The sequence below is a fragment of the Eucyclogobius newberryi genome, unplaced genomic scaffold (genome assembly GCF_026437365.1).
Source record: "Eucyclogobius newberryi isolate DKJ021-1_F unplaced genomic scaffold, fEucNew1.0.hap1 SCAF_2, whole genome shotgun sequence".
In the NCBI taxonomy this organism is placed as follows: domain Eukaryota; kingdom Metazoa; phylum Chordata; class Actinopteri; order Gobiiformes; family Gobiidae; genus Eucyclogobius; species Eucyclogobius newberryi.
The window spans coordinates 29,010,665-29,031,160 of record NW_027315834.1 but is presented as its reverse complement, the minus strand read 5'-3'; the positions used below and the strand labels follow the sequence as shown (position 1 = coordinate 29,031,160).

General features: G+C 40.5%; 1 protein-coding gene across 1 annotated transcript; it reads right to left on the bottom strand.

The window, feature by feature from the left end:
* Positions 1–1,647: 1,647 nt before the first annotated feature.
* Positions 1,648–17,715, bottom strand: pkp2 (plakophilin 2). Its single transcript, XM_072454931.1, has 13 exons — positions 17,423–17,715; positions 16,149–16,219; positions 14,680–15,251; positions 13,636–13,774; positions 11,857–12,064; positions 10,956–11,133; positions 7,211–7,328; positions 6,517–6,678; positions 5,085–5,261; positions 4,445–4,598; positions 2,801–2,993; positions 2,181–2,268; positions 1,648–1,741 (listed from the first exon to the last, which is right to left on the bottom strand). Exons 1-13 carry the CDS (start codon positions 17,604–17,606, stop codon positions 1,673–1,675), a joined length of 2,313 nt encoding a protein of 770 aa, XP_072311032.1. The 5' UTR covers positions 17,607–17,715; the 3' UTR covers positions 1,648–1,672.
* Between the last annotated feature and the right edge of the window lie 2,781 nt (positions 17,716–20,496).

Sequence of the window (20,496 nt, the reverse complement as noted above, 5' to 3'; positions counted from 1 at the left end):
AAATGTTTACCTGAATCAATATGTTGAAAAGCTGTTGATGCCACACAATGCCAATTTGCACAGAATGGCATAAAATTGGCACAGAACCCAACTTTTTTTAGTTCGTCAACTAAAAGTAGTGTAGTTATTTTACAAAATGACGATCAGATGTTTTTGCTATATCTGGTGTTAAATGGCTTGTTAATAGAGGTAATTTTACACAATTTTCATGTATTTTTGTCAGGCAGAATTGTGAAGGTTGTTTGACCTTCCCAGTGGTTTATACGTCCACGTGACACATGAAAGAGCTTCTACAAGACATTCACAGGACGAATGAAAATGGATTTTACATTTATATGTAACTTTTACCTGAGGATCCGTCAAAACCCCCAGGGGGGCTGAAAGTCCTAGTGAGCAATGTTACACACTTATAAACATTCAACTGAATTTGGCCTCAATCCATCCAGTGGAATCTTGAGCTGGTTTAAGTAAAGTCATTAGAAATAGTAAGGAAAGAATGACCTAACAAAGACTATCACAAAGCTTAAAGGTGCATGGAGATGTTACTGCTCTGACTGAAATGTTCAATAGTGCACTTATCTACAGTGTCTCCATGGAAACAAGCCTGAGACGACAGCAGCTGATCTAACAACAGTCAGATCTGTGGAGAGGTGAGTCCCTCACAGTAATGCATGATTTTCAAGGTCCTGTTGAGCAATACCTGTAACTGAATAAAAGCAGTACAGAAAGCACCTTTAATAAACCAAAGGGCGCAACTAAACCTGGATCAAAGTAGACCTAAACCTGGATCAAACCAGACCTAAACCTGGATCAAACCAGACCTAAACCTGGATCAAACCAGACCTAAACCTGGATCAAACCAGACCTAAACCTGGATCAACCCAGACCTAAACCTGGATCAAAGTAGACCTAAACCTGGATCAAAGTAGACCTAAACCTGGATCAAACCAGACCTAAACCTGGATCAAACCAGACCTAAACCTGGATCAAACCAGACCTAAACCTGGATCAAACCAGACCTAAACCAGGACTGAACCATAACTAAACCAAGGCAGAAATTAACCAAACATAACTAAACCTGGACTAGCTGTTCATAACTATTGAACAGACTAAAAACAAGCTCAAATTATTTGAAATAAGTACCACAGTTGTATATGACTCTACATTAGTTTATTCAAAACAAAACACACATCAATAGAGAAATGCTTTTTTTTTCAGTGTGGTTCTCTATAATTGATAGTTAAAGCCAAGTACTTAAAACACATCAATTCTACTAAAGCTGCCAAAAACAAAAATAATTACATAGTGTTTTTACATTCATCTGTCAGTGCTTTATCTTATTAATATCTACATATTTTCTTTGTTCTTTAAAATTAATACAAACAGTTAGAAAGAGTTTGTTCAGACACGATTAAGGGTTCTTTGCTGATTGGACATTTAGTCTCCCCAAGTATTCAAAGTTGAACACAATATTTGTATTATATTGCATTTCTTTTAAGTTCAAATATTTCAATATAGTTTATTCAAATAAATGTCATTAAATTTTATTATTTTTTATTTTTGGGGGCCGGGCCTGAAATCACAGTGACAGTCAATCGGAGTCTTCTGAACAAAGTGCAACCACTAAATGTTGATGCTCTTTGTGACGTCGCTAAAGTTCATTTATCCAAGTTCAGTCTCGCGTAGAGTTCACCGTCTTCGTTGTTCGTGAGTTGATAAAATCAGCTTTTCTGAATCCGCACTGTTTAAGGAAAACAAACCATGCATTACACACAAATTCTATTATAAAAGGCTGAAAATGTGTGGGAAATGAAGATGCACATTAAGCTCAAAATTGCGATCTGACTCTGTGGCGATTTAACAAATTAGCTTTTTCCCCTGTGATCAATGACTAGATCCTCGGGAGGGACGGACGTGCTGACGACTCTGCTCCGACACAAAACTCCGACCCTTTTCCCTTTTCCCCAAACTATAACCCGTTTCCTAACCTTAATCCTGAGTCATGCCATGCGCCTAAACTTCATCCCTTATAACGACTAATCACAGCAGACCGTCCCTCCGGAGTATACTACCCGGCACCAACCAAACTGATTTTCTTATACGTCAATGTAAAGTTAATTTGTGACACTAATTTGTGACACTAATTTGTGCCATATTGTACACCTAAATCTAATACTTACCTTTTTGTAGAGGCTGTGCAGATCCGTGTGCTTCCACATGGAGTGTAATAGAACGCATGCCGCCTGGCCAGCTCGACTCGGACCAGAACTAGAAACAAATAAGCCAAAAACAGAACAATACAGTTAATAAAATATGTGTATTCAATTGTGACTTTAAATCATTCTAAAGCTGTGTTTCTCAGAATACTTGGAAATTGTGTTAAGTTTATTTACAATCCTGTGTCTTTACATCAAACTGAAAATGAATGTGAAACTAAATACCCTGTAATTATATGCTGCAATAAAGGCTTTTTCATCATTTTTTCATTGAGTGCCTTGGGTTTTTCTCGTCTTTGGGAATACTCAACATTAATTTTTAGAACTATTTTGCTACAATTTCACACCAAATTGACATCCGTTTTTGTTTGTCACCCTTTAATTTGAACATTGAAGGAATTACGTGGGATATTTTTGCAGTGTTATTTGACCTTGGTTTGACCTTCATAGTTTAACATAAGCATTTGATCAAGAATGAGTAAACAATCTCAAATATGAGCAGTATGTTGGGCGCCGTGAGCGTCTGGTTTTGGCTTCAATCCCCTGAAAAGGAGGTTTTACGCACGCACGCACGCAATTCATACCCATTGTCCTTGTTGCTGATGTTGATGATTTTGGGCAGTGCTCCGAGGTTGACCACGGCCCTCACGCTCTCCGTCTGGTTCTGACTCAGGTTCCGGAGGACGTGGCAGAGGCAGGCGGTCACCTCTGAGGGCTGGTCCGTCCCACGGTCGTTATTGGGCAGCATGGACACCATCTCCGGCAACACGTGGGTAACTAGAGGTGTACAGGTAACATGCAATTTACTTACGGTTACATTCGATTAATACGATGTGACACACGCTTAAGAGTGGGGCTGCAGCAAGAACTGAAATATCATATATTGTGAAAAAGTCTCACAATAATATTGTGGGACGTCACAATCGATTTACAAGTTACTTTGCTTAAATGCATTGTTTTGTTGTAGTAACAGATAAAACAAAACAGGAAACAAGAGGTGGGAGTTGTATAGGAAATTGTAAAATATCACAATTGTTGTTTTGTATAGTATATTGTGAAATAAAGAGTAAAAGAAGTATTATTGTCTATAATATAAACTTCAAAAAGAGACAGAAACCTCTAGTGTAAACTCCTGCGTATGAAGTGATATTTCTGCACATTTGTGGTTAATTTGATGGTCCATTCACATTTTGCAATACTTGAACCTCAACTAATAATACATTTTTGTCCATATCCCCCTCCTCTGGAGGGAGCTACTCAGACCATGATCCTTTGCTTCATTCCAGTCCAGACAACATGAAGAAATAACTGTTATTTAGCTCATTTATATCTTCCAGTGCACCAAAAATTTAGTTTTTCTATAATTCTGGTCATCTCTCCACAATATTGTAACAAATATCGTACCCTGAGATTAAAAGTCTGATCATATCATAATGTGAGATTTGTATTTTGTCACATCTCTTTGAAATACTACAAGATTCAGCTCACGGAGGCACATTTTTAACATGTCCAGGACCATTTAAAATACAGACGGATAAACTAATACAACAGACACAGGTATTAGAAAATATTTATAAATGTGTTATAGACAGCCTTATATGACATTATTGGAGGCAGGATATTGTATGGCTTGCTAGTATACTATAGTTTTCTGGATGCAAAGTAATCCCTGATCAATAAACCTAGACCAGCACAACACATCCAATAAAGTGACACTATAATAAAATGACACATTAAAGGTGGTATGGACGATTTTTTTCAGCAATTTTTTTATCATAAATCCTTGTGGCGTGGATAAATCATTTGTCCTGCCACGTATCAATCATAAAACGCACCTACCGCTCAACTGCAGCCGCGTGCGGTTCGTCCCCACGTTTCCGCGTGCCTAAGCGCATGGATCTATCATAATATAGTTCCCTCAGTGTACGGGGCCAAATGAAGACGGAGAAAGACAGTTCGAGCTGACGGAGAAGTGGACAGAAATCTACGGGAGACGAGAGATGCGATGCGCTCCGTTGCGCTAATAAACAAACACACGTGTGTGTTGTATCAGTCCACACGGGGGAGTGCGCATGCGCACTTCCGCCTGCGTTCTCAAATCGCCGAAAAATCGTCCATTGCGCCTTTAACTTGCAAATCCTTTCCGGCTTGTGTTTTTTGTTTGTTTGTTGCTAATGTTAATAACCCTTGTCGCTGCCTCATTTGCCATATTAAAACAATAGTCTTACTGATTTCCGGGTGCAGTTCTCTGTGTCTGGAGAGGTTTCGTATGAGAGACACCACGCTCCGCCTCACTTCACTATCCCCCTCCTCTAACGGCCTCTTGATGTGCTGAAGGCCGTTCTCTCGTTGGACAATCGTGAAACAAATGGCTTCCGTCACCTGGAGCCAAAAGCAATGTGAGGATCTGTGCTGTGTTGTGTTTGTTGATCGACTCAATTCAGTCGATCAAGTAAAAAGCAATACAAATCACGGTAAATGTTTTAGCGCAGTACATTGTTGATAACTATACATATACTACACACCTACTGGTTATATGTTATGGTAGTTTTAGATTTGCTGATGAAAACTAATCAGAAACGAAAAAAAAGAATGAATATAGACTAAAACTACAAATAAAGTGTTTTAGCCAATTAATAAAATACATTTAAAAAAAGATTGGATTCAGAGTATTCCTTTTATTTAACAGAAGACTGAACCAGGAATACGATGTTTTTCACAAGATTTATCAAAGTAGTTTTGCTGTGGGTCCAAATGTGAGCCTCACAGCAAATGTATTATCCTTAAGACCAAAATAACCCTTGAAATGAAAAATGTTGTATTGTGAAAAGCAGCGGAAACACAAGAGTGTCTTTGTAGATGTCTTACGAGCCCGTGCCCGGCTGTGATGTTTTGCAGCGCGCCCAGTGCCGCCTCCTGAGTGTGGTGACGCACACTGCGGGCGATGAGAGACAGATACATGCGCACAGTGATGGAGCTCCACAGCCACTCCACACCGCAGGGGTTAGCCTTCTCCTCCAGCAGGGGGCAGTGTCGCTCCATTTCCTGAAACACATGGAGCACTCTCATAAGTTCAGTGGGTCCATATCGATATCAGAGGCAATTATGACGCAGCCGATCGATTCGCTCTCTTATACAAATCCTCTATAGAGTTTATCATATATTTCATGTTTGAAGAGGAAAAAATAATAATAGAATGGAGACATAGCAGTATCACTTTAAAAGGGCTTATATAAACTGATGCTGGTGCAATGCAGTGTGTGCTGGAGTCAAACTGTGAAGGGGCTGTACAATATATTAGATCTAAACAGCTCTGACATTTTATAATGGCAAAGAGCAAAGTAAGCAAAAGCCAAATATGTGTCTACTTACATTTTATATTATATTATATATTACATTATTGTTCCATTGTTTTAACTATTATTGTACAACATTGTAATATTAATAAAACTATATATAGCGAGCGGCAATGATCGGCCCTCGCCACGCCAACGCAAGAGGAGGGGGCGCTAAAGCGCACCAATTTCCCTCATTTTATTACACCTGCTGCTAAATCTGCAGCGTTATTGCGCCTTCTCCCCTTTGCTTTACAAATAGGGGCATTATTGTGTACTGAAAATGTCAATAATTTGGGAAAGGTTTGAAGTTGTGCTGCACAAAGAAAATGAATGAAAGAAAAATTTAAAGAAATAATTTGATAACTTTTGATGGTCCACTCCCTGAGAGTCTCACTAAATTTCAGGTTAATCGGGCTAATGCCCTGGGAGGAGTTTATGAAAATATAAGTGTCAACATCAAATTTCAGAGATTTGGCAATTTTCCCATTGGAATAACATGAGAAGTTTCTGTCGTCGCTATGGCTACGCTGTAACAAATATGGCACAAATATGACACTGTGAATGATATCAAAATAATTTGGGTAACTTTTCAACACCATTTTCATCAAATTTCTGCTTTTTCGGGCCAACGCCCTGGGAGGAGTTTATAAAAGTACAGCATGTCATGCTTAGCAAATTTTGATCCAATATGGCCGACATTTGGCCGTTCGCCACATTTTCGCACTTTCGCAGTCTCACCAAACTATTAGGCCTCTCGCCAGCTTGTGGCGGATACTGTTGTCAGAAAAATGTTAAGGGACTTTGAGCGGCTAAAAAGTATGAATTAAAGCTAATGAGTTGTTACTACCATTATGAGATTTAAAATATATGTTGAATAATATACACCAGGAAAGCTTGTACCGCCACTAGAATATTCTAAATACCTCTTCTGTTATCACCACAGTGAAGATGAGTAGTTTTACCTCAGTGATCTTGGAGCTGCGAGGGGGGAAGCAGCCCACAGGTTTGGTTTTGGGGGCCACGCTGAGCCTGGACTGGTGCAGCTCCTCCATGTACTTCCGGGGCAGTTCCTCCTCGATCTGATAGGACAAGTTATGAAGGACGCACACACAGTTCTCTGTCGTCTGGAGAGGGACAGAGAGACGGAGAGAGATAAGCAACTTTGTAACTTACAGTTATTACAGTGATCGGTAATTTGCTATTTCTTTTTATGTCACTGAGGCGGACAAAATACTGTATTTTCCTGACTAAGTCGCACCTTTTTTCATAGTTTTGGTGCGACTTATACTTATATTTATACTTATATACTTATATTCCAGAGCGACTTATATGTGACATTATTTGTTATTTTCACACTTGCAACCACATTTCATACTCCAGTGCAACTTATACGTTTTTTTCTTCTCTCTTATGCATTTTTTGGCTGGTGTGACTTATACTTAGACTTACAGTCCGGAAAATACAGTAACCTGTCTGGCCTGTAGTGGTTCACTTTGGCATTGCTTTTATACCAGATGCCCTCCCCGAAACCACCCTTTTCATCAGTCAGTAGTTTGTGATCGTAAATCAGAGGACGATTTCTTGATGTGAATCGCTTGGAGTGACAAGGGAGAGGTAGAAGTTGAGAGCGCGTTAAAATAAACCTCATCGTTTTACCTTGTCGTCCGTTTTGTAGTCGGCGATGGAGCCTCTGATGTAGTAAACCAGCGAGTCGATGAGGTTCTCACACTCCCTCATGGCCTTCCTCCCGTTCGGTCCGGCAGAGCTCAGATTTCTGCGCGCACAATAAACCCGGCAGCCAGAGTCAGTGACAACGCCAGTGAGGGACCCGTACGACAAGTAATTTCACAGAATCTCTAAGGTATTAAAAAAAAAAGAAAAGAAGTGACCTCAGCAGTTGGCGTTGCCCGGTAAAGTGAGGCTTATTGTGCGGCGGTGAAACATGAGGTTTGGCTAATGTGGAGTAATCACAGTTTTGAAAGGACACTATTGACAAATCACAAAGACTGCACTTATTTGTAATATGTAATATGAACCCCTCTGCAGAGAACTAAGAGTCCCCTCTCCATGCGTTATCAGAACTAACAGTTACATCTGGGTTTCGATACCAAGAAAAATACCAAACTGTGATACTAACAATAATTAGAATAAATAAAAAATCATCATCATGTGCAATACCGTCATATTCATGTGCAATTACTGTCGTACTCACAAGCAATTAAGGCCATATTCATGTGCATATAACCAATGTAAATAAGAGTGTTTTGTTTACTTACCATTAGTATTAGTACTATTTAGTCTTATGCTAGCTATCTTTACTTTACTATTATTATCTTAATTTATTATTATTTTATTTTTATTTTTACCTTTATCTTTTATTTTATTAAATTTTTTTCCTCCATATTAAGATATGAGAGGAGTTTTGTTAATACGAGTTTTTTGGTTTGTTTATACGAGTTCTTCTATTAAGAGTGTTTTTTCTGTAATCTGTCCTTTTCCTCTGTATCTACTGTGTTATAATAACGAAAATATCTTATCTTATCTCATCATCATCATTATCATCATCATCATCATCATCATCATCATGGTCATAAAAAAGATTATTGAATATGTTTTAAAATAACAGTAATTTTTTTATTTATTTTTTCTCCAAAAATCAAGATCACTAAAAATAATTCTGGTCCAATTTTGTCAGTATTGAGAGTCGAATGCTTTGTTTACATTTGTTTTATCTCCCTGAGCTCGCATTGTGTAAAATTACCATATTTTCCAGACTAAAAGTTGCACCTTTTTTCATAGTTTTGGCCGGGGTGCGACTAATACTTATATTCATACTTCTACTTCTACTCCGGAGCGACTTACATGTGATATTATTTGTTATTTTCACACTTGCAACCGCATTTCATACTCCAGTGCGACTTATACATGTTTTTTTCTTCTCTATTATGCATTTTTTGGCCAGTGCGACTTATAGTCCGGAAAATACGGTAAGTAAATAAACTGCGAAGCCTTCAGTTTAGACTTTGCCAAATGTCAGTTTTCTCCCAAATGCTATTGCTCCTGAATATGCTTGAATTGAACGTGAACTGAATATTGAAATTATTTAACAAACGTAATAACAATACATCTAGATTATGATATGGTTAAGCCCCTGTTTTCACTGTGGCGTGAACATGAGAAGGAGAGCTCCGTGACACTGAGGCTAAGGCTGAGCGATTTTAACCCGCAGAGGCACAGAGAGGAGAGAGAGAGGAGCATGAATAATTCAGCCCTCCACGGTTTTCATGCGGATACAGTTGCCGGGCGAGCGCAGACTCTGACCGCTGTGGCTTTGTAAACAGAGGAGATACGTATGACCAGACAGGAGCAGATTCCACAATAAGAGGCTTAATCCTGCACAAGATGGACACGATGAACTGGGATTTCCTCCGGCAGTGAGACGCTGTCTCATAATTATGTAACTGTCCCAGGAGGACTTTCCAGCTTCTTTTTGGGAGCGTCTAAATAAAGCAAGGTCTTATATAATAATTGGCTCCAAGTTATGCTTGATATTCAGAAGTCTTTTAGCAGACTTCCCCCGCATTTATAAGAACTATGCTCTTATTCTTTATCGATTCAGGTTTTTACATGTCTTGCATGTTTTATTGTAGTTTGTATAGGCTTTTTACAGCATTTTTGGGTGTTTTTAAATGTGCTTTAAAGATAAATTTGACCTGGCTAGGTTAAATAGTAGTAGGCAAATAAGACATTATAAAATTAGGAATAATGATTGAGGCAATTTATGGTTAAGATTAGGGCAGCAACAAGTTAATCGCAACTAAGTGATTATTGTATTAATTATTTTGACTAATTTAGAAATCGAATAATGAATTACCGGTATAAACATGGGTTCCAAAACATGCCATTAGCTGAGAAAATAAGTTGTATGACTCAAATTGAGCCGTAGTTGCCTGAAAATGACACAGAACATTTTTAAATGTAGTTTATTTGATGAAAACACTCTTTTGTCCATAAATGTGCTCCACCCAGACCCTCAAACGGCATAACAGGTTAATCTGGGTCAAATGCAGTCAAAAAGGGTTTTCAACACATGGCATTCTAAACAACTAATTAATTCATCAGAAGAGTAATCGATAAAGAAAATGGTCGTTAGTTAACATATCGGTTAGATAATAAATCAGATTCTCAATTCTTGGTCATTGCAGTGGTATGTGAGTGAATAATGGCAGTCAGAGAAGCTGTGGGGTCAATGTGAAGCCGCAGTGAGAGTCCAAAACAGCGTTAAAACTGATGCTCTCACAGTCTTCATTGCACAACAGCGTTTATTGATTTGGAAGTAACTTTTTGCAACCATTGAGGGGCAGCAGAGGTGGCTTTTCTTTAGAGATTTGCTTGTTTCCAGGTACTTTGTATTTGAACTCTAAAATAAGTAGACTGTAATTTTACATTTTGTTCACTGTGAACTGCAATATTGAACTAAAACGGCTTGATATTAGAAACGAGCCCATTGACTTCCTGTTTGTGTTTTCTGAAATGTGGAAAGTAACAATTTAGAACCCCAGGTGTTTGTGATTCTATTTGTTGTATTATTTTTGAATGTATGCGAGTACAGTGAAATGGGCGGGGATAGGGGGAAAGTGAAAAACGACATTTTCTGAGCACTGCAGGACAATACGGGATTACTCAAACATGCGTGAATCAAACAACATACGACTCTATAAGCTAATAATGAGAAAATGAGTTAAAAGCTCACGGAAGTTGAGTTTGCCTTAAATGCTGTGTAAAAGTCTTAAAAACCAACACGAGCAGCGCAGTCTGAAGTAGGACCATATTGTATAATCTAAACATTTACCTGTTGAAGTGCCTCTGACAGTTTGGACGACTCATTGAATTAAAACACAGTTAAAATTAATATATATTTCAATGTTGCTAAAAAGAATATAAAATGTTATCACACACATTTTTCAGGTTTATAATTTCACTTCCTGTTTGTAATTGATGAGGAAATTACCCCCTAACACTGGGCAAAAACTAAGTTAATGTCACAATCTATTTAATTTAATAAAAATATATGAGGGCATTTTGTTGAATTCATGTTTAGAGAGTCAAAAATGTTGTTCGTTTGTGTAAATTATGCATAAACTGTAAGTGGAACGAGTGTCCCTAGTGTGATGTCATTCTCCACAGATTTTTCAACATTTTCTCCACATTTTCTCCACAAATACCTACTCGACAGGGGTAAAACTATAATTTATATGGATACAGCAGGTATAAATTCACCAAATAAAGTAAAATCCTGTCATACGCACTTTAGGATCTCATAAAACGATCAACGCTGCACAGTTACGCGCTGCAATAAATGTCTGACCGTAAACACGTGGCATTGAGTTAAATATCTGACCGTAAACATCCCGTGGCGTTGTGAAACACATCGGCGTCGGCCAGCAGCTCGTGTTTGGGGTTCTCTCCCTCAGACAGACCCGAGCTCGGCACCAGGACGTACTGGGTCAGCACCGGGAGAGCGTGGACCGACAGGTGCTCCTTCAGGAGGTCGTGAGAGGACAGGTTCCACAGCAGACCTGAAACCACACGAGAAGAAACTAGTCTGAGCTGGAGATGTCACGATTATTTGTTTAATCTATAATCATGATCATTCAGGTCATTGTATAATTGCAAAGTACTTTTTATCTGGTTGTTTATGTGACAACAGCTCAGAAAGTTTGATATCATAAAGCTTGCAAAGAATGATGAGTTACAAGACTTCTTTTCACAGTAATCGTAACATTAAATTTGATATTGTGTCATCCCTAGTTTGAATAGGATAGAAAAAACGTGCTATCGAGTCATAGATCCAATTAATTAATTTGCTTATATTCTAAAATGCATTCAAATACTTTCTTCTATACAATGGGTGTAATTTGAATATCGTACATGCCTGTGGAATGTGGTTATCATTGTCCTTTTTGGTATCGGATAAACAAAAGCCAGTATTCAAAGGCACAAAACTCAAATACTTTATAAAACCTTTATGACCTTTATAAAAAACAATGCCACTGTGTCTCAAACTAGGGTCCTGGTACCTCTGGCTGTTCAAACTTTCATCATAACAAAGTCAAACAAACATATTTCCCGGTTGTTCAGGCGTGATTTAGTCCCAGTTTTCATTTAGTTGAAAGGTAAACTCGTTCTGGCTCTCTTGCTTGGATTGATTCTGATAATTGTTTCCAAAGAAATACGAAAGTCAAATCTGATCTGAAGTGTTTCAAACCGTTGCGCATGCACTTTTCCTGCTGCGGACCCACCGGTGAGCTGCCTCCGGGTCTCCACGTCCCTGCTGCTCTTCAGCGTCCGCAGTATCATGGACAAACCGTTGTTCTCCTTCACCTCCATCTTGTTCTCGTTGCTTTGATACGCCAGGTTCCTCAGAGCGCCGGCCGCCACGTGCTGCACCTCCTCGCTGTCGTGGTCCAGCAGCTGCATGAGCTTCCCGATGCCGCGCAGGTAGTAAACCTGCGTGAGACGCGGTTTACGTTTGTCGTGGTGAAACAAGGATATCAAGGGAACTAAACGAAACCTGCACTTCATTTCTAACATTCTTCTTCATCGCTTTCGTTTACCAGGATGTGACAATAACGCGAGGCAAAGGCTACATTCCCAGGTTGATAAGAAACACTTGGCCAGCTGGATTTCTTGCATGCATGTGGGGCTCGCCAATAAGACAAAAAAAATCATCATCATCATCATCACCATGCCAACGGCCACTAATGGGAACAAGCCGTAGAAAATGAATGAATGAATAGTCTTCAAACAAATCGGTTTTATATTAATTTCATAAACATAAACAAAACAGACTTTATATTACCGTATCTTTCCGGACTATAAGACGCACTTAACAGCCTTTAATTTCCCCAAAAAACGACAGTGCGCCTTTTACATATGGATTAATTATTATCTCGCAGCACCTGTCAAAAGATTATGAAGAAAAGATGGACACTTTCCGCGCATACTGCATTAATAAAGTTCAGCTGACTGACTTATCCGACCGTTTTGTTTATCTTGATCCACCTTATAGTCTGGTGCGCTTTACATATTAAAAATTATCAAAAATAGACCATTCATTGACAGTGCGCCTTGTAATCCGGTGTGTCTTATAGTACGGAAACTACGGTACCTTTGAACGCCAAAAAAAGGTCAAATGTCTTCCTCCAAAGTCTGACCTCACTTCAAATCACAAGCTTTTACAGACTCTCGATTAAAAAGAGTCCGTAGCTGATCATTAACAATTAGAAAGTTTCAGGAGCCACGGCACGAAATAGCCTAGCAGTTTCGCCGCGACTCTGTAGACACTCCCTTGTTTTTATACAACACTTTTATCACATTTAAGGTGGAAAAACAAAACACGTTTATCCAACATCAATTACCGGTACGTCCTCCTGACCTATTTCCTTGTGCGTGTCAAACCGGGGCATGACTTGTCGTAATCTGCAGGCTCACTCCCTAAAAGCCTGGAAAGACAGGTTTCAAGCATATTTCTTACATTTAATTAGTTTGTTTGGTTTAGTGTGTACAGCATACTGTTTATGCAACTGTACATTATATACTGCTCACCAAAAAATGTCAATCCATTCTTGATAGATTTGACAGAGTTGTTGTAAAAAGCTGCAAAACAAGCTCCTGAATGGCATAATTGTGCACCTGTGCTGCAGTTTACTCCTAAATATTTGATGAGCTGCTCCTCTCAAAAGCAGAAACATGCCGTTCCTCTCAGTCTTCAGCACTCGACAGACAAGGGAAGGCGTTTTAATTTAGTCAAAAAATCAAAACCGCAACTTGAGAGAGTGTCACAAGTAGAATATCACAAAAGCTTCATTAATTTTAGTCAAATAACATCCTCTCCAGGGAACTCTTATCATGTCGGTTAACTCTGGAGTAAAGAGCTCAATGTGCAGTTCATATTTCAGTGTTCTCTCAGACCAAACATTGAAAAGCGATCACAATACTTTTCAGAAATGTAATATATTCCCAATAATTGCTCAGCTTTGTCAAACATGTAACGCGCACACTTTGTTGATTCGACCTACCATTTTCTTTGCGTCCGGGCTCTTGAAGCACTGGTTCTGGATGAAGCTGGCGGCGGACACCAGGGTCTCCTCATTGTCCAGGGAGAGAAGGCCCACAGCCCTCTCGACGGTCATCTCCGGTGCCTTGTTCTCAGACTTACTGTGGAGGGGAAAAACAAACGGCATTCAATATCCTGAGTTCACACGACATAACTTCACAACGTCCATGTCTCAGACGCAGAGGCCTGTGTTTCTCTATTGGTGATTCACTATTTGTGAAAGAAATATTTAAACTGAAAATGTACAACCGTGGAAATCTTTTAATTAACGCAATAATTTTTTTTGTCATCTGGGATTAGATATATACCATATTTTCTGGACTATAAGTCGCACCTTTTTTCATAGTTTTGGCCGGGATGCGACTTATACTTATATACTTATACTCCAGAGCGAATTATATGTGATATAATTTGTTATTTTCACACTTCATTTCATACTCCAGTGCAACTTATATATGTTTTTTTCTTTTTTGGGTGGTGCGACTTGTACTCCTGTGCGACTTATAGTGCGGAAAATACGGTACATTTTGTCAGTGCAGACCCTCAATCGCCCAGGTAGGTTCCATATTTATCATAATCGTTTATCAAAGATCATCCCATTCTTATTAGCATACAAAGATCAACATTGTTTTTGGAAAGATGGAAGTGTAAATGGGTTGTAACTTACACCACAATATTCATTTTGTGGCTAATTGTCCTTCCATCTGCCAACCATCTCACCAGTACATAAAATAGCGCCACAACTTTTTGACACTAAACAGTAAAAATATATTGGGCTGACCTTTGCATTGCATTAACTTTTATCTTTCCTCTTCGTAATGTTTGTTTAGTTACAAATAAATACTGTATATCTTGTATGTTGTAACCTGCTTTTAAGGGTAGTGTTCATGTATTTATTGTATTGTTGACCTACTGTGACCTACTGTGACCAAGTAAAGTTTGTCTAAGCAATAAAAGATCCAGCAAAAATAAACAAAGTGCAGAGTAGTAACTCATTCGATCTTACAGTGCCGTGACATTGCCCGTCCTTATGGTCAGCTCTCCGTCCAGCCTGGTTGTGTCCACCTCCATACTCGTGGCAGAGGGCGGGTAGGAGTTGAGCCTGCGCAGGGCATGGGTGCTCCCCCTGACTCGGGACAGCCAGGCCGACCCGGTCTCCGCAGCGACCGTCCCGTTCAGTCCGTGCCCGTGCTCCCGTTTGCTCGAACTCTGTTTCTGGGACCACCTCGAACCGTTGCTCGGCTCCAGGTTTGGGTGGAGAACCTCGTCATCGAACACGGGCTGGGGCAGAGCGGCATGCCTGAAGGACCTCTGCCTGTGACTGGCGCTGGACTTGTGCGGCCTCAAGAATCTGGGCCCGTCCGAAAAGGCGTAGCGGTGGTGGAAGTCCGAGGAGAGCGAGCGGTCCAGCATGATTCGGTTGAGCTGGGCCGGTCCCGGGACGGTGTACATGCCTATCCGGTGAGTCCCGAACATGAGCCGGTGATGGTGGGCTTCGGGGCTTGGGGGCGGGGTCACCTCCACCCTTCTGCACGGTTTGGTGGAGAGGGAGCGGTTACTCAGACCAAGTCCGTTAACCTGGGGGGGGTCAAATAGAAGACAGGGATTGTTTAAAGCAGGGGTGGGCAAAGTAGGCCCGCGTTTGTCTTCATAATCCGGCCCGCCATAATATGATTGCGGGCCGGCCCTCCGCTACTTGCCTGGATTTGAATTTGGCCCTTGGAGGAAAATAATTGCCCACCCCTAGTTTAAAGGGTGCAACATGTAACTTTCCCGGTGAACTGACCTGCTTGTTGTCCATGTCAAGCCCTCTCACAGTGAGAGGGCGTGTTTTTCAATGTATTTTCAAGAATTGTAATCGAGTAAGTGCAAGATCTAAGTCTAATACTGTGGGGCATTCCAGGAGATAACCAGGAGAGTTAAATGTTACAAAGTGCTGCAGTTGAATAATTTGTTGAATTATATTGCTTTATGAATGAATGACATGAATAAGCTTAAAAAAGCTGATTTAATACAGTGTAATTTTAAAATGACATCTTTACATCAGTTAACAGTATGATTTAGTGCTAACTACTAAGAGAATATGTAAATAAACCTAATATTAAAAAGTTTAATTATCAGGTTAAATTAAGAATCGTTTATTTAATTTTACTGCGAGCATTTCAAGTCAGTTGCATGATTATTGAGGGGCTCTTCTCTGAAAAGTTTGGGAACACTTGCTTTATTTATTGGACCAAAATATACAAAATGAATAGTTTCTGTGGTGGAATGGCACATGCAAAATAACTGGCGATGATACCTTTCCACACAAATCATTTCCCTATATTCAAATAGCAATGTGAGCGTACAATGCGTGAAGAATTAATGTTGTCTTGAGTTGCAATTTCAGCATACGAGCAATAAATGATGTATTATTAAAATGAGTTAGGCCCAGGGCAAAGCAAACAGCAAAGAAGCGAAAGCAAAAAGTGCTACCTTCATGACTGGTGGGTGTACGTCTGAATGGTCGAAGCTACTGCCCGTGCTCCTCTGTAAATGCACACTGCCTGAAACAAGGACGAGAGATTCACAGAGGAATTATACAAATGCGTTACAATATTTGCACAGCGTCACTGACACTGCCCCATCCACGTTCACTGTGGGCGGGTGTACGAGCATGTGCCCCGACTGTTTTTGAAAGGACAGGACAAGGAAAGGGATTGTCAATGATGATGTTTTTAATAGAGATATCTGTAGCCAATCGCCTTTCAGTAAAATAATGTTGCTTGGGTTTTGTTTGTTCATTATAAATCAGTGAAACATTTGAAACTAATATAGTGGTGAATTGTTTTGTCATTACATTCAGCCCAACACAGCCATTTTATGTTGCAATCAGTTTTATATGAACTCAACATGCACTTGTCCCAATGCTCCAGAGTCCTGACAGGAAGCTCCAGTGACACTGAAGGATTGGTCAAATGCAGAAGACCATTTCCCTTTTGGAGATCAATAAAATAAGATAAGATAATCCTTTATTGTCCCACATGGGGGAATTTACAGGGTTTTATAACAAATGCTACTCCTTATATCCATATTTTTGGCCTTGCACATGAGGCTTGATTGCATGAGTATTTTTAACAACATACTTTTAAAGTGATAGTCAGATTATAGACAGATATGTCCACAGCCTGAGGCAATGGCATGGGGAAAACCAATACAAAGGGCATTCATGACAATGTAACTGATGTTCAGAATGATAAATCATGTACCCACGAGCTTATAATAACATAAATGTCAATAATAAGATAAATGTCAATGTATTTTTACCAACAGCTTTGTAAATAATAACCTTCTACCAATAAGCTACTTAATTATTATTATATATAGTCTATAAATCATCCTGTGTTGTTGATATCGACGCTTTTATTGCTTTGTAAATTCTTCGAAGGCTGAACCAATTGCAGTGCTTGGATCAATATAGATATTTTGTAGACTAATTATAGTTGTTGTTAAGTATAGTAATTATACGACACATGATACAACTTAATTAATCTTTGATAAACTGCTGAAAGACAATTGGGGCCCACAGGCGCCCCCAGGTGGACAGATGAGGCCCCTAAACCCGTCAGACCAGAGACCAGCGCATTCACTACACCTTCTGTTCAGATGACGGGGCAAAGCAGACACTGTAGGCTATTATATCGTGTTTAAATGAGACTGTGAATGCTTAAAGTCACTCTGCGTGCACATAATCTGAATAATCACGTTACCGTTTGGCAGAGCCTTCCTGCCCTTCCGTGCCAGTGTGAGCTGAACCTGCTGCTGGACGCGCAGGCTCCTGTCGTTTGAATTCTCTTTTCCGCCACCGGGCAAAGCAAGAGTCGTGTCGTCCGCCACAAACGAGTCCTGGCTCAGCAACGCGGACTTTAAAAACGCCTCGTCCATCCTCAACATGTCCACAGTCCCGGGAATTTCCTAATGTTGCGGGTTTAGTCAAATGAGCCTTGTTTCTGAGATGAAGTTAGCCCGGCTTTGTTGTGAGTGCTGACAGTGCGCGCGGGGCGGGGCCAACAGGCGCACCTGGTGTCAGGTGTCACGTGTCTGTCCCCTGGTGAAGGCGCGGGTGAAGGTGCAGATGGAGGTGCAGGTGTATGCGCAGATGGAGGTGGAGATGTAGGTGAAGGCGCAGGTGAAGGAGGGTGAAGGTGCAGATGAAGGCGCAGGTGAAGGCGGGTGAAGGTGCAGATGGAGGTGCAGGTGAAGGCGGGGTGAAGGTGCAGGTGAAGGCGGGTGAAGGTGCAGGTGAAGGCGGGTGAAGGTGCAGGTGAAGGCGGGTGAAAGTGCAGGTGAAGGCGGGTGAAGGTGCAGGTGAAGGCGGGTGAAGGTGCAGGTGAAGGCGGGTGAAGGTGCAGGTGAAGGTGCAGATGGAGGTGCAGGTGAAGGTGAAGGCGGGTGAAGGCGCAGGTGAAGGTGCAGGTGTATGCGCAGATGGAGGTGCAGGTGAAGGCGGGTGAAGGCGCAGGTATTGGCTTGTTTGGGCGGGTGTAGGCTGTCGTCCTCAGTCTCTCTCCTGCTGAGTTGTTTAGGGTCAATTAAGGTCATGTAACTTATCCAACTCTATGGGGGCGTGGCCATGACAACAGACCAGTGTCTCTGTTGCAGGTTTAGTCCTATTTCTTAGGAGAGTTATGATGCTAGATCAACATTAATGAGCTTTTAACCTTTTCCTCATCATTATCTTACGCACAGTTGTATTTTTTATTGATTCATTTGTGTTGGAGTTATCATTTATTATCCCGTAACCGAGACTTGAGTGTTCACAAAATTCCTGTTTTCCCCTACCCCCTATGCCTACTTAGTTGCAATTGTTTGAGAAACTAATAGTGAAACATGTAGTGTTCTGAAATGCCACTTTTCAAAAACATGTAAATGAAATGTCACTTTGAAGATCTGCAGTTTTAATCAGGAATTCTACTACTAAGCTGTTCTGAACAATATTGCACTTTACAGTGAATAAAATATAAAATGATGATCTACTCATGTCATAGTTCAATACTAAGTAAAAAAGCATATCATGTCTCCTTTTAGGCTGCTTTACAACTGTCTATTACTAATTTTGTTTTGAACCTCCAGGCCTGATTCTTATCTTCGAGGCCACGCCCATCTTGCCAAATTTGCCAGATTTAATTGTACAATCACACAGCCCTACTAACGATGCGTAGGTCACTTTAACATGTCCCTGTGCTTGTCTTACAGACTGAAGACTACTCAGAACGTTCCCTGGAGAACCAGGGGCAGTTCCACGTGGGCAATAATGAATGAATGTTTTATACAAGCCTCCCCAGCACTGCCAAAGTTTTATTGATGATTTTACTGAGATGCTTTCAGTCATATGCACAGACTTTGATGGTTTGGTCATTACAGGTGATTTCAATGTGCATGTTGATAATATTTGTGACAGAAACGCTAAAGAGCTTGATGCTGTCCTTGAAACCTTCAGTCTTACTCAGCATGTGAGAGGCCCCACCCACAGCAAAGGACACACTCTAGATCTCATAATTACAAAGGGGGTAAATATTTCAAATGTTAATGTGATCGATGTTGCTCTGTCTGATCATTTCTGTGTCTTCTTTGACCTGTCTGTTTCTCCCAAACCTCCGGTTGGTCCTGCAGTTGTTCAGAGGAGACACATAAGTGATGGCACAGGTGCACTGTTTATGGAAATGATAAACTTTGAAAATGTCTCATGTTCTAATGTAAATGATTTGTTGAACTCTGTTACATCTAGTGTTTTGAATGTTCTGGACACCATCGCCCCTATAAAGGCTAAAATGGTTAAAAATAAGCAGAAGGCGCCGTGGAGAAATGATGATTCAGTCAGGGCACAGAAAAGGGAGTGCCGCAGGGCCGAACGGAAATGGCGCAAGTCAAAGCTCCAGGTTCAAAAAGAGATTTACAAAGAAAAGCTGAACATGTACAACCTAATCTTATGTAGAACTAGGGAAAGATATTTTTCTGAAATAATTGGAAGCTGCAGTAACAACTCGCGTGTCCTGTTTGCCACAGTAAACAGATTAACAAACCCTCCAGCTCAGCTGCCGTTAGAACTCATTTCCACATCCAAGTGTAATGAGTTTGCATTATTCTTTAATGACAAAGTTCAGGGCATTAAAAATGCTATAAATCCCACAATGCAAAAAAATACCCTAAAACCACCAAGACACTTAGAGCTAACTCACTTTGCACCAGTAACTGACAAAACTGTCCATGAGATCATCACCAGTCTGAGTTCATCTACATGCTGCCTTGATGTGTTACCCACCAAATTTCTAAAGTCTGTGCTGAACAGTTTGTTAGCACCACTCACTCACATAGTTAACATGTCGCTTCAATCTGGAACATTCCCAATGTCTTTGAAAACTGCGGTCATAAAGCCTCTCCTAAAGAAGAGCAGTCTTGATGCTGCAGTACTGAGTAATTACCGGCCCATCTCTAATCTGCCATTTTGGGGCAAAGTCCTTGAAAAGGTTGTTTACCAACAGCTCACCGATTTCCTCTTAATAAACAACTCATTTGATGTTTTTCAGTCAGGTTTTAGACCTCATCACAGCACTGAGACTGCTCTTGTCAAGGTGACAAATGACATCCGCCTGAACACTGACACGGGCAAAGCCTCAGTCTTAATTCTGTTAGATCTGAGTGCTGCTTTTGACACTGTCGATCATGGGATCCTCTTACAGAGACTAGAGGACTGGGTGGGCATCACTGGCACTGCCCTAAACTGGTTAAGGTCCTATCTGGAAGACAGGAAGTACTTTGTTGAAATTGGTAGCTGTGTCTCAGA

What these genes read in the sequence shown, in the direction of transcription:
- pkp2 (XM_072454931.1), bottom strand. Translation starts at nt 17,606, where the DNA reads ATGTTGAGGATGGACGAGGCGTTTTTAAAGTCCGCGTTGCTGAGCCAG. An exon ending in AACGCCACGGGATGTTTACG is followed by an intron (nt 7,329 to 10,955) that starts GTCAGATATTTA and finishes TTGTGCGCGCAG; the next exon opens with AAATCTGAGCTCTGCCGGAC. An exon ending in TGCACAGCCTCTACAAAAAG is followed by an intron (nt 1,742 to 2,180) that starts GTAAGTATTAGA and finishes TTCCTTAAACAG; the next exon opens with TGCGGATTCAGAAAAGCTGA.